The following is a 25932-nucleotide window of genomic DNA, read 5'->3' as shown; positions in this document are numbered from 1 at the left end:
TATTAATCACACGGTTTTCCTCCTGTATTAATATGGCAAATTACATTAGTTGACTTTCAAATGTTAAACCTACTTTGCATTCTTGGGATAAACCCTATTTGGTTAAGATGTATTATCCTCTTTATAGAACTTGTTGGATTTAATTTACTAAAATTTTGTTAAGAATTTTTGTGTTGAGATTTATGAGGGATAGGTATCGAATTTTCCCTTCTTCCAGTGTCTTCGTTTGGTTTTGGGATCAAGGCAATGTAGGCCTCATTGATGGAGGGGAAAATATTCTTTCCTCTTTAATTTCCTGAAAGAGGTTATGTAGAATCGGTATTATGTCTTTCTTGAATATGTGGTTGCGTTTACCACTAAAGTAATCTAGGTCTAGAGTAGTCTTTGTGAGATTCAATTTCTTTCATAAGTAGAGCTATTTAGGTTTTCTATTTCTTCTTGAGTGAACTAAAATAATTTGGACCTTCCAAAGAATTTGTGTTCATCTGAATTGTCCAATTTATTATAAGTTGCTCGTAATATTCTTTCTGTTGTTTTAATAACTATAGAATCTATAGTGGTTATACCTCTCATTCCTGACACTGGCCATTTGTTTCTTTCTTTTGCTCCTGATCAATCCAGTTAGAGGTTTATGAATTTTTTTTTTTTTTTTGAGCTTCTCAAAGACTCAGCTTTTGGTTTAGTTAAATTTTCTCTATTATTTTTCTCTCTCCAATGTCATAGATTTCTGCTCTACCTTTGTTATTTCCCTTCTTCTGCTTATACTTTTATTCGCTCTTCTTTTTGTAATTTCTTAAAGTGGAAGCTGAAGTCACTGATTCAACACCTTTCATCTAACACAGACATTTAGTACTATAAATGCCCCTCTACACACTGCTTTAGTTGCATCACAAGATACAAGGTCAACACACAAAAATCAATTGTATTTCTATATATCAGCAGTGAACAACTGGGAACCAAAATTAGAAAAACAATACCATTTACAGTAACTCCAAGAAAATAAAATACTTAGCTGTAAGTCCAACAAAACTTGTACAGGATCTGGATGCTGAGACTATGAAATGCTGATGGCAGAAGCCAGAGATGCAAATAAATGGAGAGATAAGTCATATGACGGTTTAGAAGACTCACCATCATATGTGAGTTCTCCCCAAACTTATCTATAGATTTAATGTAATTCCAATCAAAATCCCAGCAACATTTTTGTATAAATAAGCTCAGCCTCAAATTTAGATGGAGAGGCAAAATTGATGGAAAAGTCAAAATAATTCTGAAAAGGAAGAATAAAACTAGAGGAATCATACGAACAGATTTTTAAGATGGATACAAGATACAGTAACTTTGACAATGTAGTATTGGTAACAGGAGAGACTCACAGATCAATGGAAGAGAATACAAAGTCCAGACATTGACCCATACAAATAGGGCTAATTGATTCTTGACAAAGATGCAAAAGAAATTCAGTGGGAAACAAACAACAGTCTTTTCAACAAAATGGTCCTGGAACAACTGGACATATTGCCCCCCAAAACCAAATAAACCAAAAACAGAAACCTCACACTTTAAAAAAAACTAACTCAAAGTAGATCATAAACCTAAATGTAATATTTGTAAAACTATAAAACAGTTAGAAGAAAACATAAGGGGAAAGCTTTGAAAACTGGGGCTAGACAAAGATGACTTAGACGTGACACGAAAAAAGTACAGTCCATAAAAGAAAAAAAACTGATCAATTCTAGGTAAAGACACCCTCGCCAATGGACTCCACAGAAGTTTCTAGTCCAAGAGCATATGGAACCAATTTGAATTGTGTACCATATGTGAAGGAACCATCAAATTTTTTTTTTTAATGGGTGGATTCCTCTAAACTTCAGTCTGTTGTGTGTGTTCACTATGTCCTCATTTTTCAAGCACTCTTGAATTTAGCCTTTATTTTTGTCCTAAAGCAGGGGTCAGCAAACTTTCTGTAAAGGGTCACCGTATCTTCAGCTTTGTGGGCCATAAGGCCTCTGCTGCAAATACTTAACTCTGCCCTCAGCGGAGCAGCCGGAGAAAACAGGTATTTGTTACAAAAACTGACTGAGGTTTCATTTGGCCCCCGAGGCCACAGTTCGCCAAGCCCTGTTCTAGGGGTGGGGCCGCAGATGAGAAGGAGCTGGCCGCTGCAGCTAAGGGACAGCCCCAGAGCCACTACGTTCTTGACACTAAGCATTTAACGAGCAGCTGCCTGGATTTGTTGGAGAAACATCTCAACTGCTTGCAAGCACCGAACCGGACGTGGTTTCAGGAGACAGCTTTCTAATCAGAGCTCCTGCTTTAGCTGCGTGCACACCTTGTCAGGTCCTTTGACCATCCGTGTGGTAAGGGCGGAGCCCAGGGGCTGAGGAACAGTCCTAGGTGGCACACCTGGGTCAAGAGCCCAGTCCTCCTGATCTCAACCCCATGTCTTTCCCACCGAACAAGCCCCCCTTTACAAACAGGGAGCTCTCCAGAAAATCAGAAAGTAGCTTCACCTGCCCCATCGTGCAAGTAACTGACCTGTGTCTTAGCACTGCTCAAGGACAGGATCAGAATCACCCACTGCATCAGCATCTTGATGTGGGACCCAGGTGACCTAGAAGTACACCCCAGGAAAAGGCAAAGACCCTTGGTCCCCCCCGCCCATCAGTGGCCTGAGACACGTGGCTGCAGGGCCAGGGTCCAGGGCATTCTGCCAAGGCCCCCCCATCTCCACAATACCCACAGCAGGCTTGAAGGAACAGACTTTATTAATCTAGCTCTCGAACACTAGAGGCTAAAATTCTGCTGAATTATAACAATCTATTTACAGAGTGCTGTCTGCAGGCCAGGTGGGGCTGGGCTGGTTCTCCCCCAACCACCCACCGAGTGCAGCCTCCAAAAAGGCCTGGGCCACGTTCTACCTGCAGCACACAGAGGACATTTATATACACATGGCAAAGCCCCAGAGACAGAACACCAGGCAGGATGGCACCAGAGGGGCGGACAGACAGACACACACAGGGGCTGAGCCTGCTGAGAAGGCCTGGGGGCCTCAGTACTTCTTCAGGCTGTAGGCCAGGCTGCTGGGAACCCTGGCGCCCAGCAGGGGCGGCGAGTTCCAGACAGCAGAGCTGGTGCGCTTGTGGTAGCGGGGCTTGCTCTTCTTGAAGATGTCCTCCAAGTCCAGTGGGAGAATGGTTCCAAAGAGCTCGAGCAGGTTCGGGGGGTGGTAGTACTGGTGGATGATGGCCTGGCTTAGCTGAGTGCCTGTGGGGGACACGGAGGGTCAGGTTACTGCCTTGGGGCTCCTCATGAGCCTCCCCATCCCCCGGCCCCTTATCAGCCTCTCCACCCCAGCATGCCCCCACCTCTGCCACACGAGCTCCTCTCTCAGAGCCCTCTTCCCTAGAAATGCTCCTCCTGACTCTTCCCACTGCCATCCTCCGGCAGCTCTGCCTGAACACGGGTCCTCAGGCGCTCGCGTAAGCCGGGCCCTGGGTGGGGCCCTCACTGCCTGGCCTTGTTATCCCAACCACCAAGGAAGCAGCTCCTTTATTCTCCCCGTTTTATAATGGTGAGACGTGCCCAGAGGCACATGGCTAGTGACTGGGGGAGCTGGGGTCTGGAGACCAGTCTAGCTCCAGAACGTAAGCATACATTGCCGTCCTTGACTGCTATGCTCGGCTGCTTCTCTCCCCAGCCCCCAGGTCCCGTGGCGCAGGGTGCTTACCGAGGGGGCCCCTGGGCCAAGGCTGTGGGTGGCACACAGCCCTGTCAACAAGGCTTTAGGAGGACCCTGAGGGGTCAGGAGGTGGAAAATGTGCCCGCCACTTACAAACACTAACTCACTTCATCCTAAATAACCCTCCTCAGCTGGTATCGCCCTCAATTCACAGATGAGAAAACTGAGCCAGTTTAAGTAAGCTGGCGAAGGTCAACCACCATTAGGTGGCTCTGCCAGCCATCTGGCTCCTCGGCCATGCTCACCCCTGCCTGCTGCCACCTCCCAAATGACCTGATGTCAGAAGTTAGGGAGACTAAATCAGATTCTGGCTAACATGGAGTTCAAATGAGGTGACACCGAAGCAAGTTGTCTTCTGTAGAGAGCTGACCCCCGACAGGGCTCTGGGCCCTTCTCTCTGGAGAGTGAGACTGCATCCCACCCTGACCCCCAGCTCAGCACACTCTATAAAGTGCCCACTGTATGCACGGGCCCCACCCCTTTCCCAGTAGGCCCTGCGCCCTGGTCGGCGGTGGCCTGGTCACCCTCACCCACACTCCTGTTTAGACACTGGGGCTTGTAAACTCTGGGGTCAAATCCTGCTCAAGTGCCCCTGCCTTGGGCCTTCCCCAGCTGCCTGGAACCCCCAGCTCCAGCTCTTGGGGTGCTGTCTAAAATCTGTTACCACTCTTGGCACTATTCCTACCCTAAGCGGCTTATTTGGGTCCAACTCTCAGCTGGCCCATGGGGTGGGGCTCCAAGGAGGGGCCTAGAGCCCGAGCTAGAACACCCAGCACCATGCCTGCCGGCAGCCAGCCATAATTTAACTCATTTGTTGAGAACACAGGTGCCCAACACTGTCGATCTGGTCCTCAGATGAGCCCACTGGCCATAGAGTGCCCACCCCTCCCTGGGCACATCCCAAGGCCCGACACAGGCTTGTTGGGCCAATGCTTCAATCTGCCAGCCCGTGGGTACAATGGCCTCCCGACACCCACAGCTGCCGAGCCGCTACCTCTAGGTCCCAGATGTCACAAGTGAGGACCCAGGTCTCCCAGGGAACTCTGGGCCCTGCTTACCTCTGGCCCAGCTGGGGATGGGCTTCCGGGGATGGGCCTCGTCATCGGTGGAGTCATCGCTATTCAGATCCATCCCGTAGTTATCTGGGTTGATCTTGGGGGGGGCCCTGTGGCCCTGTGGCGTCATCTGATAGGAGGTACAAGCTGGAGACTGGAGAAGACAAACATGGCCGTCAGCTCCCCTTCCCCGCATTCCTGCATCTCTCACCGCTAAGGAGTGCTGGGGCTCTAGGCAGCACCCCTCATTTCATGGGGACTAAAAAGGGTTCAGGGGTTCGCTTTTTAACTTAAAAAAGTCACACCACATACATGACTGTATCTTCCTTTTTCAAGCTGAAGTGTTTTGCAAACGTTCTTTCTGGTCAGCGTGTCCCCTTTCCAACAGCCCAGGATACTCCCCTGGGAACCCCATGTAGAGGTTTATGTGTGCAAACTATAGAAAGACACCAGACTTGGAGTTTTCCTGTAAGGGTGCCTTTCTTTCACTTTATACTCTTTTAAAAAGTTTAGTTTCTTCTTCTTGTTCTTCTTTTTTAACAACAAATTCTACTTTTAAGAGTAAGAAAACATGCATACCAAAAATGGTAAAAACCGTTGGGCCCACCGCATCCTTCCTATTTCCTGTGGTCCTAGGACACGGTCCGCACCTCCAGCTACTGGGAAGGGACGAACCAGAGCCGGGGGACGGGGGACTGCGGGGGGGGCCTCACCTGCGCGTCCGGGGTCGCAGTCAGGCCTTTGCTGGCGGCCGCCGCCTCCCTGGCTCTCCTCTGCTGCTCCTCGGCCAGGCGCTGCTGCTCCTCCTGGGGGCCAGCGGGGGGCGTTAGAGACCGTGCGTGTGGGCCCCCCCCCCCCAGCAGCGAGGCAGCCCCCAGGGGAGCCCCGGCCGCTCCCCTTTACCTTCTTCTTCTTCTCCTCCAGGTCCCTCTGCAGCCGCTCCTTGTGTAGCCGCAGGGCCTTCTCCCGCTCCCTCTCCTGCAGCTCCCTGCGGACCCCGCAAGGGCCTGTCAGGGCAGGAAGCCGCGCCCTGGCCCAGTCCCCGACCAGAGAAGAGCCCGTCCTTTCGCACACCCCCAGGTGAGGGGGGGGAGCCGCCTCCCTTGCCCACGGCCCCAGGGAAGTGGCGGCAGGACGCCAGGACGCCACACTGGCCGGCTGGGGCGCGGGCCCCTCACCTCTCAGCCCGGAGCCGCTCCTGCTCCTCCTCCTTCTTCTTCTGCAGCAGCTCTTGGTGCCGCCGCTCTTCCTCGTCCTGGTGAACAGACAGCAAGGTCGGGGGCCTCCGGCCAGCATTGGGCTGGCAACGTGAGAGGCGGAGGTCCGGGAAGGAGCGGGGACAGCCCGGCCCGACAGCCTGCTCCCCTCCCAGCGGGGACACCGCGGGCAAAGCTCCACGAGAATCACCACGACAACTGCTTTTCATTCAGCAGCAGAGCCAGGACTTAAGGGTTGACGCTGGAGCCAGACTCTCCGGCTGTGTGACCCTGGCCCAGTGGCTTAAGCTCTCTGGCCCCGGTTTCCTCACTGATAAAGCGGGAACAACAGGAATACCTACAACCTCACAAAGCTGCGGAGTTCACACAGCGGACATACTGCGAGCAGCGTCAGGCGCGGGCAAATACTAACTAAACTTCAGTTATTGGGATCTATAACCCCCTAGTGACAGATCTGTGTTCGCTACTGTCCTAAGCCTGACAGTTCCCAGGAAGAAGCAAACCCCTACTCTTCGAGGCAAAACGTTCAGCCCTCACACCAACCCTATCAAGCAGATACCTGGTACCTGAAGGAACGGACGCCCAGCCAAGTCGGGTGACCCGCTCAGGGTCACACAGCTGCCAAGCGGCAGAGCTGAGACTGGAAGTCAGGCTCCGGAGTCTATACTCTTAACCCTCGAACCGTCACCTCCACAGGACGCGGGAGGCCAGTCGCCGTCACCGTCCACGTCTCCAAGGCATTTGTGGAACCTCTTCCGGGCTTGGAGCCACAAGAGCCACCAAGACCGACCCAACAGAGTGGGGTGTGCGCAGTGGCACGGCCCAGCCTTCCGCACCCTTCCCGATGCCCGAGGCCCCCGGCGCACCTGTCCTCGTACCTGTTGGAGCCGCCTGAGCCGCCGGGCCTCCTCTTCCTGCTTCCGGCGCGCCTCCACCTCCTCCATCTTCCTGGCTGCTGCCTTCTTCTTGGCTTTCTCCTCAGCCAGCCGCTCCTCCTTGGCCTGCAGAGCACACCCCTCCTCACTCAGCCCCGCAGAATGGGCCCAGAACTCTGCACCCCCTGCCCCTGCAAACCCGGCTTGTTCCCCATGGCCCAGGGGAGAGGCGCCCAGAAGCCATGGGCCCCCGAGTCTGACCTGCTTGGGGCCCACCAGGGTACAGCCCACCAGCCCGAGGCTCGCACCTTCTCAGTCTTCTCGTCGATCTGAGCAAACTTCTGCTCGATCTGCTTCTTCTTCTCCTCCTTCATCTGCTCTACCCGCTCCCGGGCCTGCAGCACCTTGCGGAGGCGCTCCTCACGCTTCCTGCGGGCACAGGGCAGTCATGGGGAGCCGAGCCGAGGCCGGGCCGGGCCGGGGCCAGGAGCCAGAGCACTTACAGCTTCACCTCCTCCAGCCGCCGCCGCTTGTCTTCCTCTACCTTCTGCCTGCGGAGCAGCTCGGCCTCCTCCTTCCGCCGCAGGTTCTCTAGGCGCTGCCGCTCCTTCTCCTGGGGCGGGGGTGGGGGGGGCGGGAGGGGGTGGGGGGGGTGAGCAAGGCCCTGGTGCAGCGGGGGGAGGCCCCCGGGCCCCGGCCAGACTGCTTGAGAGGCAGAGTCACCCCCAAACATGCCTCCCTCCCCAGATTGAGGCCTGGGGGTCGGGGACCGTAAGGCCTCCCAAGTGCCTTTGACTGAACCCTGCCAAGTCACAGCAGCACAAAAATCAGGCTCAAAATTGGATAAATGTTCTGATTAGAACTATGTTAAAGTGCACTTGGGAAGAGATGGAAGGATGAGACCGGGAAGGGAGAGACAGCTGTAGAAGTTGGGGTTAATGTTCTACACAGGGGGTGGTGGGTACATAAGTGTTCATCTATTAGATCTAACCATTAGATTAGAACCATGCTCTGTTTATACTATGTGTACACACACACACACACACACACACACTCTTTCGTGTTTCTCAATATTTAAAAAAAAATGAAATACGGCCAAGTGCTAACACAGATTACCACAAGCTGGGGAGATATATTAAGGATGGCGTATTTTCCAAACTCCCTGTGATACAGGTACATGACGATTTTTACAACTTTTTTAAAGTACTAGTTGGTTGTTCAGCAGATCAATGCTGGGCCCCTCCTCCTCCACATGCCCAGAAGGCCCCAGAGGCATAGCAGTGGACAACCAGGGGGCATAGGTGGGGGCTCCGAGCCCTCCCTGGCCAAGGACAAGACTGGTACTTGCCCCCTGATGGCTAAGGGCATGGACCAGAGCTGCCCCCTCTATCCCCCTCTCCTGGCTCCCATCAGACTCTCACCTCTGGGCTCGGCCACCCATAGGCCCCTCTCCCTGCATGAGTGACTATCCATTTCCCCTTGGCCTCTGACCTTGACTGCAGATTTCCCACCTAGAAATCTGGCCCCAAGGTAATATAACCCTAAAGATGCAGAGAAGGGTTTCTCCTGGTTGAGGGTAGACACACTCCACGCAGCCTCTCGCACTGAATGTGCCTATAAAACCCGACTGCACGGAGCAGCTATGTGAGGCCTATGTGAGCAGGCAGAGGGGGAAGATCACGCTTTGAAGCATCACTGAACTGCAGGAAGTTTACCATTATTTTTCCTCTAGTCTAAACTCAATGAGGTCTGAAACCCCAAAGGGACCTGTGGGGTGCACACAGAATCTGGGAAAGGCCCTCTCGTTCTGACTCAGGGAGTGGAAAGGGAACGTCTAATGCTCAGAGTATGCAGAAACCCCGATTCTGGTTGTCCTTTTCTTCCTCCTCTCATGCCCCAGGCCACAAGGAGCCCTGTGGCAGTGGGAACAGCGGCAGTTACAGGAACGTGCAGAGTCAAAACTCTGAGGGGGGAGAAGCTTCCCCTCCACACAGCAGAGCTGTGATCCCAGAAGGTTGTGACAAGGCTTTTGGTCTTCTCTGTGTACCCCACACCAGGTGACCCTGGATGCGGCCATGGAAGCACACAGCAGAGCAGGGTAACTAAAGCCCCAGCTTCCTGGCTGGAGGACGGAGAGGGGGAACCCCAGAGAAGGGAAACGTACAGGATGGAGGGAGAAAACAACACTGTGAGGTTGTCTGTGAATGCCAAGGTGCAGCGCAGGCTGCAGATGCACAGATCTGACCCTAAATACTACACCACAAACTTCGGAGAATTAAACTCACAGACCACCTGCCAGATCCTATCCTGCCCACCGACCAGCACACCCAGGACAGATCCAAAGAGCACGGCAGAGGCTTTGAAATCTGAACATCGGAACCACACCCCACAGAAGGCAGGGTGGCACCTGCAGCCTGAACCAAACCCGGTGGGTCGCTGGCAGAGCAGAATACCAACATTCTCTGTAAGATTTAAACACGCAGCCCCCTAACGTGATATTCAAAATGGCCAGGATATAATCCACAGTTCCTGAGCACACAAAGAACCAGGAAAATCTCAGCTCCCAGGTGAAGGCAATCAGCAGCCACCACCACCAAGATGACAGACGTTAGACTTATCTGACAAAGACGTCACAGCTGTTATCATAAAAATGTTCCGACAGTAATCACATTAAGACAATTGGCAAAAAAGAAAATCTCAGCAAAGAGGAGATCTAGAAAAGAGCAAATTGGAAATTTTAGAGCTCAAAATATAGTAACAGAGATAAAAAAATTCAGTGCCTAGGTCCAAGAGCAGAATGGGAAAGACAGGCAGATGTCAGTAAACATGAAGATAAGTCAATAAAATGTATCTGATCCAAACAGACAGAAAAAGCTACTGAAGAGAAATGAACAGAGTCCGAAGGACTTCCAGACACGCAGGAAGGCCCACTGCTGGCAGGGGGTCGTCACCACCCACGGTGGAGAGGAAAGAACGCAACACTGAAACAGAATTTCTTAGCAATAGTGTTTACTCCACATTTGCTAAAAGGCGTAACTCTGCAGGTTCAAGAAGGTCACCCAAGCAGAAGTCGATTCCCACCCCCCGCCCTTCGGTGAGGAAAGCACCTGGGAGGCAAAGCTCCAGTGGCACCTGGAGCGCCCAACACCCTCTCTTCCTGCCCCAAGTGCCGACCAGACTCCTGCTTCCCATAGGGCTCAGCAAAACCGGTTTTAGTCCCGGAGTTTGAGTGCTAAAATTTCCCAACCCAGGTCAGGGAAACTATCCTGAGCGTTGTGAATTTTATAGAAGAAAGCAAGAGTTGTCCGAGTCATAGAATCCATGTGCGCCCTCTGCCCCCAAGCCTCCGAGGTGGGCTGGGTTGTCCCTGCTCCCCAGAGGCCACCATCGGGGCCAAGGCAGCAGGTGAGAAAACCAAAAGCTTGCTGGGCTCCTTCTGCCTCCAGGGGCCTCAACTGAGCAGTCTCTCTGCCTTTTACTAAAAACCACTTCATACCAAGCCCTGTGCTGGGTGCTTGGAACACAGGACTCTGGCTCATCCATTTCTATGAAGCGACCTCGATCTCCTTTTGTGGCCAAAGGAAACTCAGCCGAAGGTTAGGCAACTAGTCCAAGGGCTCGAGGTCCCTGTGACCCACTTAGGCCCCCTGTCTCCTAACTGAGAACTGGCCCACCACCCCCAGATGCCCGGTGAGGGATCTGGGCTCCCCAGAGCAGGAAAGGGCAGCTCTCTGGACCTCTCGGTCATCCCCCCGAGGCCTGTCAGGTTCCAGGCCGTCCGTGTGGGCCACGGGAGTTCTCTGTAGGAGGAGCAAGTCCAAGTCTGGCTCACTGCCGTGGGCCCAGGTGCCCAGCAGGGGCCTGGCACACAAGTAGGTGAGGAAGGCCACACAGCCTGCGTGCCTGTGCAATGGAAGGCATGCCGTCGCCTCGTTCAACGAGGGGACCAGCCTCCTTGCAGGACAGGGAAGTTCAGGGCCCACCTGTCTAGCTGCTGAGAAGCCCCGTGACCCGCCAAGCCCCAGGCCCTCAGCCAGAGGCAGAAGCCCTCCTAGTAGGAGGCCCTACAAAGCGCCAGTGGGAACAAAGGAGACCCCAGGAAGCCAAGACCCCAGGCTGAGCCGATCCCGGCTATCTGGGGCTCCTTCCTCAGGGCCCAAGGCCCGGCTCAGCTCTGAGGTACCTGAGAAGAGAACAGCTTCGGCGGCCTTCTCTTCAGAGGCCGCTGTTGACGGTTCCAGTGCTACGCCCACAAGACCCAGCCTTCAGCCCCGGTGTCCCCCCACTGCCCCGCCCCTCACGGCAGTAGCTCCCGTCTGCGACCTGCTTGAGCTCAGTGGTCTGGGGATCAGAGACAACTTCTCTGTTCTCTTCGCAGCGCCCCCCCCACAACCCCCGGACCCTGTGTGGGAGGAGCCCAGTGCTGGGGAGCGGGGAGGGAGGTGTTGTGGGGAAATTCAAGCTGTGGCCCCGTAAACGGCCGCAGGCCGCACCCCCTCTGCCTCCTCAGCCTTCAGGAGGCTCTGAGATCAACGCTCGTCCTCCAGGGAGCAGAGGCAAGGGCAGAGAGGGCAGGCCCTGCAGGGGGAGGACGCCCGGAAGGGCTGGGCGTCTCCAGGCGGTCACCCAGCGCCTCGGGCTCCCCCACCCCCTCGGCCGCACCCCTCCACTTCCCATGTTAGTGCTTCTACGGGCGCTGGTGGGTTTGCAGGAGCAGGGCTAAGCAAGTGAGTGCGAGGGGCAGCTAGGTTACCGGGGCAGGAAAAGGCTTTACTTACAACGAAGCTGCACTGTGGGGGAGAGGAGACAAGGAAAGAGCCAGGAGTTACTGCCAGGCTGGGGGACGCCCTGAAAGCAGGCCACCCTCCTGGCCATGCTAGCATCAGCTTGGGGCCCCGCAGCCTCTCATCAGCGCTCCCCCCCCCACCTCCTCCCATCTTACCAGCCCCCATCCCCAGCGAGCACAGCGTCCACGTGTGTCCCTCACCCTAACTACTCAAGGCCCCGCAGGGGGCGTGGGGAGCGTGGGGACAGACGTCACGGCAGCGGCCAGCTACGCCATTTCTACTGCTTCCCAGCTCAGCGCCCGAGGCCCAGGCGTCACGCTGAGCCGGCCGAGCCTCTAAGCCGCAGTGCAGAGGCCCAAGGAGCCAGGACAGTCCTCAAATGTTGAGGCAGCCCGGGGCCACAGAGGATGGAGCTGGCCCTTCACCAGGCCAGGTCGCAGCTGCCTTGGCCTAGATCCACGCTACTCCCAGCAGCCGAGGGGACAGGCAGGACGGCTCTAGCCAAGCTTGGCCAGGGGTACGGGCTCCCTCACCTTAGGGTCCACGCGCAGGGGAGTGTTGCGCTTGATGAAGGATTTCATGACACTGCTGCGGGACGCCGAGGTTGGGGTCATGAGCATCTGGTTCCTCTGCACAGTGTGCAGGAAGGTCCGGAGGGGCCGCACCACCTGTGGATGAGGACCACGGTAAGGACTCAGGCGCGGGGCAGGGCACCGAGGGACGGCAGATGCCCACTCACCTTGCTGGCCGGACAGGGCGGGGAAGGGGTCTTGCTCCTGGGGGCCTGCAGCTCCTCCTCCTCCAGCTGCTGCCCCTCGTCCAGCTCACTCACGGCCTGCCTGTAGCTGCGCTTCCTCCTGCCGTAGCGGGGCGAAAGCCATCACAGGGCTGAGCCCAGGGCCCGCCCCGGGGCCCCAGCCCCACCCCATAAAAGGTCACCCGATGAACAAAAGTGAGCGCAGCAGAGGGTTCCAGACTAAAAAGCACTGGTGAGGTGGGGTCTCCCTGACCACCCCTCTGCTGCCCAGAGAAGGGAAGTGACCTGTCCTAGGTCACACAGCCAGGAGGATGCAGAGGACGGGGTCTAGGATCTGGTCACCCACTCCCAAACCAGGTTTGTCTCATAGCAGTGAACCAGCTCCTTCAGTCAGCCAGAGTACTAGGGCCCACCCCTGTCGAGAGGAAGCGGAGGCCCCCGACCACATGCCCACCCTCCCCGAAAAAGGACTCAAGGTTCAGGCCCCTCTGGGCCCCTCACAAGAGTTGCCTGCACGGCCCTGCCCAGATGCAAACCTGACACTCTGGGGTGGCTCCCTGGGGCCATCTGCTTGGTCAGTCTTGGGCTCTGTGAAGACAGCGATTTTGGTGAGGTGGCAGGGACAGCTTGGAGGGGCCAGCCACCCCACCCCCCCCACTCCCAGCAGCAGCCGTGGCAGGGGCAAGGCTCCCTTCCTGGCAGACCCCAGGGTGGTCAGTGGCAGAAGCCATCAGCCTCAGCACCGACTGGCCTTGAGAAATCTGGGGACATCTGGAGCCTAGCATGCTATGCCCAGCCCATGGACCCCTCACCCCCATGCCTGGAGCCTGTGACAAGAACGGCAGGACAATGCTACTGAGGTGACCCCAACCATGGCTCGTCCACCTCTTAACACTGAGACCCAGGGGGGTGAGTACCTTTCAGGAGCAGAAGCCTATGGAAACTGCAAACTAACAGACCCTTCACCCAGCTTCGAAACCCCACTCCTCCAGGCCTATCAGCTGGGGCCGGCATGATAGGAGGAGGGAAGGGCTCCCATGCAGGGTCCCCACGTGGGGTGTGGGGTCAGGACATTTTGTTTCACTGCTCAGGGAAAGCACCAATCTCCCCCTCCCGTTTAACACTCTCCTCCAAAGGGACCTCGCAGCTCGCCCGTGGGCTACGGGGCTGGCGTGGCCCTTGTCCCTGACCCCCTTTGAACATGAAGCGGGGAAGCCATGTTCAAAGACCTCACGGCTATCATGCTCTTCCCGCTGAGAAGACGTGAGCCAGGCCCTGGGACGCCCCCGGCAGCCAGGGGGGAGCCAGAGCCCATAGCTCTCCTGTCCTCTTCACGCAGGGAGACCCACAAAGGTGAGAAGTGAGCCGGTGGCAGAGACATAACAAGGCCAAGTGCTCACACCCCAGCGCAGAGCTCCTCCCACTGCCCCCAGGAGAGGGGCTCAAGTCTCTGACCTGGCACATTCGCAGTCAATGCCCCAATTCAGGCCCCCCGCCCTCCTCCAGCTTCACACACCGACCAGCCATGACCATTCACATGGTGCTTGGCAGCAGCTCCAGCCGAAAGCTGGGCGATGAACCCTGCAAACCCAAAGGGGATCGACCACCCCTGGGTGTCATTTACCTCTGGCCAACAGCCCAGGATACGGGCTTCCCTCTCCCCAGACAGGAAGTCAGGCCAAGGCCACCAAGGCCAGCAGGGCCCTGGTCTCTGTCCATGGCCAGGCAGAAAGACTCACCTTGCTGCCCTTCAGAGGGCGTTTCCTGGCCACCAGCCACAGGCCGCGAGCCAGGTGTGCTAATGGTGATCTTGGTGGCACTGCGGGGCACGTTCTTGGGGACCTGGGGGGAGGAACCAAGGCTCTGGGGTCTCACCCGGGACTCCCAGGCCCTTGAGACCTCCTCTCCCTGGCCCGCTCGCCTTACCTCTGGCTCAGCCGCCTCCACAGGCTCAGCCTTCTCGCTGGGCTTCTGCTCAGGGCTGAAAGCGGACCAAGAGGCATGTGGGACCCGTTCAGCCGGCCTGAGTCCTCTTCACAGGAGCCCCTCCCCCACCCATCAAACGCCCTGGCCTGGGTCACAAACCCACAGTGCCAGGCAGGCCAGGACGGCAGCCAGAGCCAGGGGCCTGATTCGGGATGTCAGCCCTTTCCCGGCTGCACCCCAACCCCGCATGCCCCGATGAGCCACTGTCTCTTGTCTCTGGTGAGGCCGGCTCTCGATTCACCGAAGGGCCAGCAGGCCCTGTGGATTTGACGACCCATGGAGCCCACACCCCAGGGTAAGCCTTAGAAGACTCACGGCCAGGCCAGGGCTGACACCTGTGTTATCTGCTGCCTGGTTAGAATGGGGTGAGGCTGCAGCGGTTGGCGGTCCCCACCAGGAGGGAAAGCTCGGGTACAGGAAATGCTTCCAGGCCTGGGGCTCACCTGCACAGAATCCATGTGCCCTGCCCAGCCCTGGAAAGGTCCCCAAGTCCTGGAACTGAACTCACCCAACTTTCTGGGGCACCTCCACATTCAGGAGCCTCTCCAGGTAACTGTGACCTGCGGGAAAAACAAACGAACGAATGATGCCTCAGAAACTGGCCAGGTGCCGCTCCAAAAGGCCCAGGTGCTGGTTGGGGCTTGGCCACTCTTCACCTGCAGCCAGACCCTCTCCACCTCAGAGACCTCCCTTCACTAGACCCAGGCCCTCTCCACCCCAGAGACCCTTCTCACTAACCACAGACCCTCTCCACCTGAGACCCCTCCCTTCACTAGACCCAGGCCCTCTCCACCCCAGAGACCCCTCCCTTCACTGGGTGGAGAGGCCCTGAGTACATTCTCTCTGCTCCTAGCACCCTCAGTAGAGCTGTTGGTTTTACATCTCCCACTACTCCCTAGCTGGCAACCTGCCCATCTGAGGGCACGTCTTGGCTCCTTCACCGGGCTGGGAGTGTCTTGGGAATGTCTAATTCCAGGCTCCCAACATGCAGCATGGGGCCCAACACAAAGCAGCTTATTCATTCAACAATTATTCTTTGAGGGCCTACTATGTACCAGGCCCTGGGGACCCAATGGTGAGCAAAACAGACAAAGCCACAATCTGGTCTATATAACCGTCAAATAATCCTGTGAGAGACATGTGGTATGTGTGATGACAGGAAAGAGCAGAGGATTTTGAAAGACCGTAAGGCGGACAGGAACTGAGCTGGTCTAGAGGCTGAAACGTGAAGGACAAGAAGGTCACAAAGGGGCAGGGTTGGCAGGGAGAAGGATGTCCGGGCCAGTGGTTCCCAGAGCATACTCTCAGACTCCTGGAAGTCAAGTGCCCAAGATCCTTCCAGGTGGGATCTGTGGAGTCCTGTTTCGATGGCAACACAAAAACATAATTTTCCCTTTTTGCTGTGCTGGGATTTGCCCTGAAAGTTCAAAAGCAACGCCAGGTGAGACGGCTGGAGGCTGAGTGCCAGACGGAGGTCGTGAAGCCCACTGTACGCCACGCTCAGCACAGACATGTCCAGTTTCACTTAAGAATGTCCTCGATGAAGGAGTAAAAACTATGAATTTTACCAAATCTAAACTTAAGTACGTATCTTCCAAATCCTCTGTATGGGAGGGTGGGAAGTCTGCGCAGCGCCCTCTGCTGCACACCCACGTCTCTGGAAAGCGCCCATGTTTGAGTACCCAGCTCAACTAGCCACTCTTTCTCATGGAACTATTTTTAATTGAAAAGGCAACTGGCAAACCATGGCTATTCAATCTTGGATAGCTGGCAGACGTTTTCTTAAAAAATGAAGTGAGTCTGTCACTTAACATAAAACAATAAATAATATTTGTTGCCAATAGTTAAAAAAATGAGGCCCCCCAAAAGAGGCCAAAAACAGAATTTTGAAAAATATGTACACACTACCATGAGCTTCATAGCTTCCCAATACCTAAAGATTCTTCTGATGAGATCAGAAGACAAATGTGCTCCTTTTAAAAAAACAGATGATGAAGGGTGTCGACATTTGGAAGACACACATAACTCAGTAACATAGTACTTTCCAAATGATCAACGCACGAGGCTACAAAATCACACATGGCTAAAAGTTCCATTCACAGTGACAGACAGACCAAGGTGGGATCAAGGATGGTTTCCGATTCCACACTGCACTGAGCCTCTAAGAAGCCACGCACAGATTATCTGAAAAAAAAAAAAAATGAGTGTGCGCAATTATCTGGGAAGTCTTTTAAAGTACTCCTCTCTTTTCCAACTACGTATCTGTGTGAGGCCAACTTTTCTTCATATGCTTTAACCCAAACAACATAAGGTAACAGATGGAGTACAGAATCCAGCTGCCTTCCTTAGAGTCACACATTCAAAAGATCTGCAAGATGTAGAAGTGTGCCAGTCTCCTCATTACAGTTTTGTTTTGGAAAAGAGTTGTTTATTTTATTCAAAAAAAAAACAAAAACAAAAAGCTAACATTAATAAGTAATGGGCTTGGTTTTTTTATATCAAAGTATTAAATAATATTCTTAATCTTTAATATCACAGTAATTAATTTGACTACAGAGAATAAAATATTAAATAAAATGAAACATTTTAAATCCCTCAGTTTTAGTTTCTAATACAGTAACTATCAATGGACAGAACCCTCATAAGCTGAAGCTCTTTGGGGTCCTCCATAATTTTTAAGACTGGAAGCAGGTGCTTAGACCGAAAGTTGAGAGCTGCTGGTCTAGGCAGAAGGAACAGCACCTGCGAAGGCCGTGAGGCAGGAAAGGGCAGGCTTTTCTGAGGTGAAGCTGAGAGGCAGCCGGGGTAAGGCCAGGCAGTGCCCATGGGCGAAGGGAAGGCGGGAAGAAGAACAAAGGGCTGGAGCAGCAAACTGAAGCACAGAGAGAAAAGCAGCAGGACGCTGCTTCCGGGGGTGTAGTGGGGCCTGGGGCAGAGCCCGCTTGCAGTCATGGGTGGGGCCTGCTCCCACCTGCGGGGGGCCAGTAGCCAGAGTGGCTCCCCTCGTCTCCCATCCCAGCTCAGTCGGTGCTCGCTGGGGGAGCAGAGGGATGAGGAGAGGCCACGTGACAGCACAACTCTTCCACCAGCACAAGGACTCCTCTGGAATGTTAAGGGCCATCTCCACGCCATTCGGGCCTCAGGCCTGGTGTGGTGGCAGGGAGATGGCGACAGTCCTGGCAGAGGGACGGATGGGCTGTTCCCCAATGGAGAGGTGGCTGGGGGACCCCAAGGAGGAGCCTGGCCCAAAGAGCAGGACCCTCCAGACACCCCGAAGCAGCTTCCGCCTAACCACGTCAGAGGCCACTTGCCTGCCAACTGCTGTACCATTTCTTTGCCCAATGGCTCCCTCTGGCCAACGTGCACCAGGCCAGGAGCGCAGGGGATGAATGCCCCCCGCCCGGCAGCCCCTTGCCTCAGTGCTCCACCTGACTTCCAGAGGCCCCCCCGAAGCACCAGGCCCCTTCACTGGCAGGCCTTCCCTGTGTCACTTCCCCACGACCCCGCTGCAGGTGTTTCCTGCACCTCCAAAATTAACAAGTTGCCCTCAAATCCTGACATCAAGGCTGCTTCTGGGGAAACCCAAACTAAGACACCCTCTCCGCCCCTCCCCCCCACTCCAAGTTGCCTGGCCAGCCAGGCCCCAGAGCCTGGGCGTCAGAAAGGCCTCCAGGAAGCCTCTCTCCCTCACTGTTCCATACCCTTGCAGCCCAATTCAGTTCAGGGTAAGCCTGGCCACACCCAGACTGAGCTTCAGGAACACAGGCCTTGGGTCTTATGGTTTAAGACTGACTGAGCTGGTACCCTACCCTAGCATTAAGATGGGGTCCACATTCAAGGCAGGTGTTACCACCATTTAACGGATGGGAAAACTGAGGTCCTGAGAAGGGTGTGCCCAAGGTCACCAAGGCTCCATGTTTTACTCTCTCCCTCCTTTCCCTCTTCCTTCCACCTCAAGGTGGACGAGCCCTGCGCTCAGAGCGAGACAGACTCGTCTGGAGTCTCTCCCCTACCCTCCCTCTGGAGCTCCAGGCTCACCTGCTCCATCAGACCCCTTCCAAGGGTCAGAGTCAAGCCTGAGGGAACCATCAAGGCAAGTCAGACATATCTCAGCCATTCTGAGAATCCAAAAATGGACAGTGTGCCAGGCGCCCGGACTGCATGTCCTTAGGCCCCATGACCCGGAGCAAGTCCTGCCCAAGTCCTTCCCCAGGTGGGGAAGAGACCTGGCAAGGTGAGGTGCCTTTACCTGCCAGACTGAACCCCATTCCGGGGCTCTCCACAAGGCCTCCTCAGCAAGCAGCCCGCCATCCCAGAAAGGCTGAAACATGGGGCTCAAGACCGTTTCCCAATTTTATAGATTTGGTGGCCACCATAAGCTTCAAGTTCCTCCTCTATAAAGTAGGGGAATTCTAAGAGTGTTGGTGCAAGGGCCAAATGAGAACCTAGTGTTTCATATATCTGGAAACGCCAGGCAGAAGTTGACCCCAATCTTAAGACACGTTCACTTAAAACCTGGCCCTTCTTCTCCATCAGTCCACTGCTTCGCCGTCCTCTGGCTGGACCCTGGCAGCAGCCTCTTTCCTGGTCTCCCTGCCTCCTTCGCTCCCTTCCTTTTGGCCATTTTTCACACAGTGCCAGAGACCTTTCAACAACCATCAAGGGACCACACCCTCCGCATCAGTGGGGTCAAGCCCAAGCCCCTTGTGTGGCATATGAGCACAAGACACCCCATTACTTGCCATGTTATTCCTCTGGGTCTTCATTCAGGCCGTTCCCTCTGTTAGGGATACCTTTCCCCACATTCTTTCCCCGGGCATCCTTCAAAACCCTCCCATCTCAGACCCCACCTCCTCCAGGCAGCCAGCCCTGATTCTTACAGCTGCCTATCCTCCTCTGTAGCTCGTAACAGACAGCTGCTCCCACCGAAACAAAGGTCCCCTGAGCTGGGACCAGATGATGATAAAAATGGCTAATGTCAGAGGCACCTGAGTGGTGCAGTCGGGTAAGGTTAAGCCGACTCTTGGTTTCGGCTCAGGTCGGGATGTGCCCTGCGTTGGGCTCCAGACTCAGCACAGAATCTGCTGAAGACTCTCTCTCCTTCTCTCTCAGCCCCTCCCCACTGCGCACACTCTCTCTCAAATAAATAAATAAATCTTAAAATAAAAACATGGCTAACGTTAACAGGTGAGGCCCACGAAGAAGTCTCTGTAACCTGCTCAAGGTCACAGGGCCGGTAAATGGCTGAGTCCTCTGTCCCTCCAGAACGCGCCTACCGCGGTGAGCATCCCCATCTCTCCCCCTCAGTATCTCCGGACCAGCAGTTGCGCTCCCAGGAGGCAGCCTACAAACGTGGTCAGTCCACGTGAGCCTCTGTGGGAAGAAAGTGGAACGCGCTGGCCCTGGGTAAAAGATCTGGTTTGAGCCTCAACATGGTCATTACTCACTGTGGCCAACCTCCCCGGACCTCAGTTTCCTCATTTGTAAAATAAGAGGGTTGGACTAGATTTGCGCTCTCTAGTACGGCAGCCACTAGTTTAAATCTAAATTAGGTAAAATGTAATAAAACTAAAAATTCAGCTCCTCAACTAGCCGCTTTCTGAGGGCTCAACAGCCACACGGGGCTGGCGGTGGCTACGGTCGGGCACAGCACCGACAGGGAACGTTCGCACCGCTGCGGAAAGTTCTCGGGACAGCTCCTTGCTCGATGGCTCCCCAGAGCTCCTCTGGCTGAGGCGGAGGGCCAAGGACCCTCCACGGTGCCCCCACCTGCTGCTCAGCCCCACCCCCGACTCACAGATGATGCGGGCGGAGGCAGCCGGCTCGACAGAGGCTTTCTTGCCAATCCTTCTGCTTGACCTGCGGACAGGTTTCTCCTGTTTGGCCACCAGGGAGTACTTCTGGGCCAGCGAGGGCTGGTGGCCAGGGGAGGACGGCGCGATCAGGCTGCGCCGCACTGACTGCGGGTCCACGCGGGTCCCCGTGGGCGTGGAGCAGTTATCCGGCAGGATGGGAGCCAGCACCCGCTCCTGCCATGGGGACGCCGGAGAGCCCGACAGGTCCTGCGGGCCTGGGGAAGCCTGCGCGATCCTGAGCTTGGAGGCCGACCGGCTTGCTCCGACCCCTTGGCTCTTGGGGTCCTGGGGTGTGGCCGTCAGGGAGCTCACGGTAACAGATTCCAGTCTCCCAGCCTCTGGCTTCTTGGGGGTTGATTGCTCCTCCGATATCGAGATGCTGTGGGAGGCGGGAGCTGTGGCTGGAGGGGACGGAGCCAGAGAGGGAGCCTGGGCGGACTCGAGCCGGCCGAGGTGCTGCTCGGCACTCTGGCGCTCGCTGACGCTGATCTTCACCACGGGCACCAGCTGGCCCTCGGCCAGGCTGTTTTCAGGCTTCGTGGTCAGTGCTGTGGGGGACTCAGGGCTGGATGAAGGGGCAGCGAACGCCACGGTGGCCGCCGCGGCTGCGGCCGCGGCGCGGGTCATCCGCCGGACAGAGCCGTTCTCCCCCACCACCGTGGCCAGCTTCTCCACCTTGTCCTTGCTGCGCAGGTGCCGGGAGCTCAGCTGGCTGCTCCGGGTTTTTCTGCGGGACAACCTGCCGGAGGCAGCGGAGCAGAAGCTGAGACAACCCAACAAGGCAAGGGGCACCCCAAAATCGAGCAGGGGCACCAATCTTCCCAGGAGCCACTAGCTTGCATGGAGGATGAATCAGAGGGCTTGGAGGTGGAAGACCAAGGCTCTAGTCCAGGCTCGGCCAACGCCCAGCCGAGACCCCTGGCTGCTCCTCTCTGAGCCTCAGCCTCCTTACCTAGAAAGTGGGATAGCGCCAGACCTCACAGAACTGTTGGGAAGATTAAATTCATACAACCCTCCCGCTGACTGAGATCACACTGCACCAAGCATCTTGCTGGAGGCTCTGTTCATGCTGTCGCTTAATCCACAAGATGGCCCTGAGAGGCAGGGACCATCCTCCTCACCTTAGAGCAAACTGAGGCTCAAAGGTGGAAAATTAACCCAAGGACACCCAGCCGAGAAGGGACAGAGCTAGGGTGTGTGAGCTAGGGACTACCTGACCCCAAGACCCAGCCTCTTTCCCCCCAGTCCTCGGCAACCCATGGTCATTTTCATGGGCATTATCAAACGCAGCAACAGGGGGAGTCCTGGTCCATACCTCTGGTTCCTTTCACCCAAGCAGTAGGTTGGATTCTCTTTCTTCTCCCACGTCTGGAAACCCTTCCCATTCTCCAAGGCCCAGAACACACACACACACACACACACACACGCACACGCGCGCGTGCGCACGTACGCGGCACATACACACTCTGCACTCCACGGTCTTGGGGTCTTGGGTCATGCTTTATTTCCCTGGGACATCTTACCCCTCAGCACGGCCCACATGGTAGCCACCACTACTCCTGCTAAGCCTCTGCTCCCCATGAACACCTGCGAATCAACGTCTCCTGGCGGGCACCAAGCCTCCACAGAGCCCATCTGCCCAGCTGACCCTCCTCCCACCTTTTCCGGATGGGGTCTCTGTTTTCATCCTGAACATGAGAAACCCGTCTCTTCTTCCGTCGGTTCTTCTGAGAAGGTGTTTTGGGCATCAGCTCAGGCTCCTTGCTGAATTCTCTGTTTGGTACAAGGAGAGTGATGTTCGAAGCTGCCCCCCCGAAACGCCAGCCCACTCCCCCGACCCAGCTGGCCCCACCCCTCTCCTGGCAGTGACAGGTCAAGCTGGGATGACCCGCACCAAGCTCTTGTAGGCCATGTGCAAGGCCCCCGCCAGGCATTCAAGGCTTCCTCCCAGAGACACAGAGCAGAGCAAGGCTACCAGGCAAGCCTCTGCAGCCCCATCCTGAGGGTCAGCTCAGCACCACCTCCCCTTCTTCCCGGTATCCTAGGGCAGCCCCCAGCACAGCGGGCACTCTGGAGGAACCCCCGGCAGCCTGTCTGGCGGGTCAGGTAGGGATGGAGGCTGCTGTGCCCCAAGGCACCTCCTGCCAACATGCTCCCCGCCTTTACCTGGTGAACATGCGCTCGGCCTCCTCTTCGATCTCTTCGAGCCACACCAAGTCTTTATTGTCCACATTGCAGATAAACTCCATGAGCTTCTGGTCACACAGCTCCAGCAGGTGAATGGGTCCTGGGGCTGTCGACCCCATGGTGGCTCTGTCTGGTGAAAGCAGACGAGGGGCACAAGGGTTCAGGCTTAGGGGCTGGGACCTCCTCCAGGGGAAGAGCCCGCTAGGGCACAGCGCCCATGCCCAGCCACAACGGCCCAGTGCCTGAATCAGAGCCCCTTCCTGCTCACAACCACCCCCACAGGTGCAAAGTCCCAAACGCCAATCCACTAACCTCATTTTTGCAAAAAGAAGGGCCCACCCTTCTTGCTCTTCAAACGCCTTCCCAATCGACCCCCCTACCCACAGCCCACTGTCCCCTTAAGTCCACACTTCCCAGCCAATTCTGGTAGCAAGAGTCCTTACAAATGGCCTTTTCTGGGGCTTCAAACGACAAGACATGGCCAACCGCTTTCCTGGATCAGCACAGGACCCCTCTCTACCTGCCCAGTCACAGGCCTGCGGGCTCTCCTCTTACTACCTGTGGGTGAGCAAGGGCTACACACACCCACCCCGAGCTACACACAAGTTGCCCCTGGCATCAGACCAAAGAACATCAGCTCCAACTGCTTCTTCAAAAGGCCAGTGAACAGACAGTTCTGCATTCCAAAGGAGTTGGTAAAAAAGTAGGGGTTCAGAGACATGCTCCTCTCCGAAGAGCCCCCTACCACCTTCTCCCTTAAACTGAAATGCCCTAGAAGTGGAGGAGAGAGCATGAGAGGAGTGGATAAGCAATGTCTTATTTTTAAGAAAATACAAAAAATACAAAACCAATGCCTCTTAATTTCTAAAATAACCCAGCAACTCTGGTATCCTCCTTAAGGCTCAGTTATAAAATCATCATCAAAGCCCCAGGCCAGGAAGAAGTGTTCATTAGGGTCACAGCAGGAGCTCAGTAAATATCCCTACAAGGGAATGAATGAGTGATGGACATCAGCCATCATAACAGACTGCGTGTCTCATGCCATCGCAGTGACCCACCACCCTGATCTACACCCCTAAAATCAAGAACCATGCAGAGCTCAGCCTCCCACCGAAGATGGAAGCTCCTGGTTGGGGGCGCCTGGGTGGCACAGTAGGTTAAGCGGCCAGCTCTTGGTTTCGGCTTGGGTCATGAGCTGAAGGTCGCAGAATCGAGCCTCACGTCAGGCTCTGCGCTCAGCTGGGAATCTGCTTGAGTTTCTCTCTCCCTCTGCCCCTCCCCCCATGCACGCTCTCACGCTCTCTCTCTCTCTCTCTCTCTCTCTAAAATAAATAAATCTTTAAAAAAAAAGATGGAAGCTCCTGGAAGGAGGGGCTCAGTCACTGGTCCCTCGACACCTTATAGAGCTTAACACCAGGTCCTGTTGCACCTTCACAAGACTTCCTGAGGCCTAATTTCCAGGCCTCTGTTCCTCAAGCAAGATCTGCCCTCTATCTGGAAACTTCCTATTTGTACCTGGATCTCAGCAACTCAGGAAGGACCTGACCACCGCCACGATCCCATCCATCGATTTCAATTCTCTGCATGGCACTTGGGTAACTGTGTATCTGTTGACTTACTGCCTGTCATTGCCCACTAAACATTTGCTCCCTCGGGGCAAGCCCTTGTCTGTCTTGCTTGCAGAGGAGAAAGCCCAGAGCCTGGCACAGCGCCTGGCATAAAGGGAATACTTATTGACTGAATTAATTCATCTGTCGGTTCTACACCTAGAAATAAACATCATACAGGTACTTCTCCCCCCAGACACACACATAGGGACACCATTCTACACAGGTTAGGGCACGCCATACACACATCCCTCCTAGATGCCAGGAGCAGCACTAATCAGGGTAGGGCCAGTTGGGCAGGACGGCAGAAGCTTTGGGCAGAGACAGCTCTGAAGCCAGCCAATCACAGCCATGGCCTCTGCTGTCCTCCCTCCCCACAGACCCTCTGTCCCAGAGCTCAGCCCTGGCAAAGTGTGGGACCCCAGTTCCAGGCCAGGAAAGAGAAAATTGTTTAAGGAAGCCAAAACCAAAACAAAAAAGCTCTTCACTGAAGAGCTAAAGCAAGCAACAATTTACTATATTTTTTTGTGTGTTTTTTAAGTATTTGTTCAAAATACAGTTGGTGAGAGCTTCTTTCACCAAGTGCAAAAAAAAAAGTGTTTATTTAGGCTTCTTCCTTGGAAAAGTTTTTGTTGTTGTTGTTGTTGTTTTAGAGACCTCAGCTTGGCTATTTAAGAAGGGTCACTGTAAGTTAGAACAGAGGTGACTCTGAGAAAGAAAGGATCAGTGTTATCACAGAGGCTCCGGGAAAGAACAGCAAAAAAATCTCTTCTGCGGGTCTAAGAACCTGTGTGCACAAACCCAGGGCACCCAACATCCCACCAAGGGAGAAGAGAGCTCACCTTCCTCTCCCAGTACCTCCCTCACACCACCCACCAGACCAGAGGCCCCACCGGCCTCCTTTGCGATGCCTGTTTTTTGAGGTGTAGGAAGTGGGGCACTTAACCGTCTACCACACCTCAGTGAAGGACGGTCGCGATCATAAATAGCTGCTCTCGCTTACTGAGGCCTGCCTCGATGCTCAGGTGGAGCATCGTTCCATTTAACACTCACCAGGATCTCAAGGATACCCGTGTGCAAATGAGGAAACCAAGGCAAAGAGAAGTCAAGTCAAAGTCACCCAGCAAGTCAGGGGTGGGGCCTGGATTTAAACTGTGCTCGTAACCACAAGCTATGCCGCAGGCTCGACTTCAGTCTCTGAAAGGTGGGCGCCAAGTTTTGGTTCTGGGCACCCGCAGGGAAGGTCACGGCGGCGGGATGGAATTGAACCGCTGACTGAGAAAGTCCTTGGGGAGGGACAAAATGAGGGGCAGCGCTGGCCTCCGGAAATGGTCAATTTAAAACGTTGCTAGCTGGTGGGGGAGGTGTTGAGCAAGGGCTAACTACAGAAATGCCATCCGGCATTATCCCGGGTTGCTGTGCGCTTCATGCACGTCCAGGTCAACAAAGGGCCTCCTAGCACAAAACAGGGTGCTAGGCACCCGACCCGGGGGGGGGGGCCGGGGAGGGGATTATTATTCTTTCGGAATCTGGTGACCTAGGGGGAGGATAAGGAGTCATCTCAGGCCCCAGGACCAAGGCAGGTCACCTCGCCACTTGGAAGAGGTGGTCCGTCCATTTCCAGGCCGCGGGGCGAAGCGGGGGGGTGTCACGCCCCGGGTCTGGAGTTGGCGGGAGGGTACAGAATCGCCACCACCCCCAGCCCCTCCGGCCGCCCCGCGCACTCACTCGACTGCACCGCGTCTCCTAAATGCTGCTCCGATCCAAGTCCAGCGGCCTCCCTGGCAGAGCCCCCGGCCGGCCCAAACCCTCGGCTCCGGGTCTCCAGGGCTCACGGGTTCGGAGAAGCAATGGGGCGGTGCAG

General features: G+C 55.3%; 1 protein-coding gene across 2 annotated transcripts; it reads right to left on the bottom strand.

The window, feature by feature from the left end:
• Nucleotides 1–635: 635 nt before the first annotated feature.
• Nucleotides 636–25932, bottom strand: INCENP (inner centromere protein). 2 transcript variants are annotated; one of them, XM_032415034.1, is made up of 19 exons: nt 25797–25932; nt 22441–22591; nt 21934–22047; nt 20217–21013; nt 14928–14979; nt 14360–14414; nt 14173–14275; nt 12970–13021; nt 12416–12533; nt 12210–12344; nt 11668–11679; nt 7393–7502; nt 7198–7318; nt 6893–7015; nt 5976–6052; nt 5701–5785; nt 5511–5603; nt 4801–4951; nt 636–3267 (listed from the first exon to the last, which is right to left on the bottom strand). In XM_032415034.1, exons 2-19 carry the CDS (start codon nt 22578–22580, stop codon nt 3053–3055), a joined length of 2553 nt encoding a protein of 850 aa, XP_032270925.1. In that variant the 5' UTR covers nt 22581–22591; nt 25797–25932; the 3' UTR covers nt 636–3052. The 2 variants fall into 2 exon arrangements, with proteins under 2 accessions (XP_032270925.1, XP_032270926.1); XM_032415035.1 differs by lacking the exon at nt 11668–11679.

This window comes from Phoca vitulina, unplaced genomic scaffold (assembly GCF_004348235.1).
Source record: "Phoca vitulina isolate PV1807 unplaced genomic scaffold, GSC_HSeal_1.0 scaffold16, whole genome shotgun sequence".
In the NCBI taxonomy this organism is placed as follows: Eukaryota; Metazoa; Chordata; class Mammalia; order Carnivora; family Phocidae; genus Phoca; species Phoca vitulina.
This window is presented reverse-complemented; position numbering and strand designations above follow the sequence as displayed.

Bases quoted from the DNA above. Each gene is read 5' to 3' on its own strand.
- INCENP (XM_032415034.1), bottom strand. From the start codon at position 22,580: ATGGGGTCGACAGCCCCAGGACCCATTCACCTGCTGGAGCTGTGTGAC. The intron at 14,276-14,359 runs GTAAGGCGAGCG...TCCTCCCCCCAG, and splicing joins TGGAGGCGGCTGAGCCAGAG to GTCCCCAAGAACGTGCCCCG. The intron at 5,604-5,700 runs GTAAAGGGGAGC...GCTGGCCCCCAG, and splicing joins TGGAGGAGAAGAAGAAGAAG to GAGGAGCAGCAGCGCCTGGC.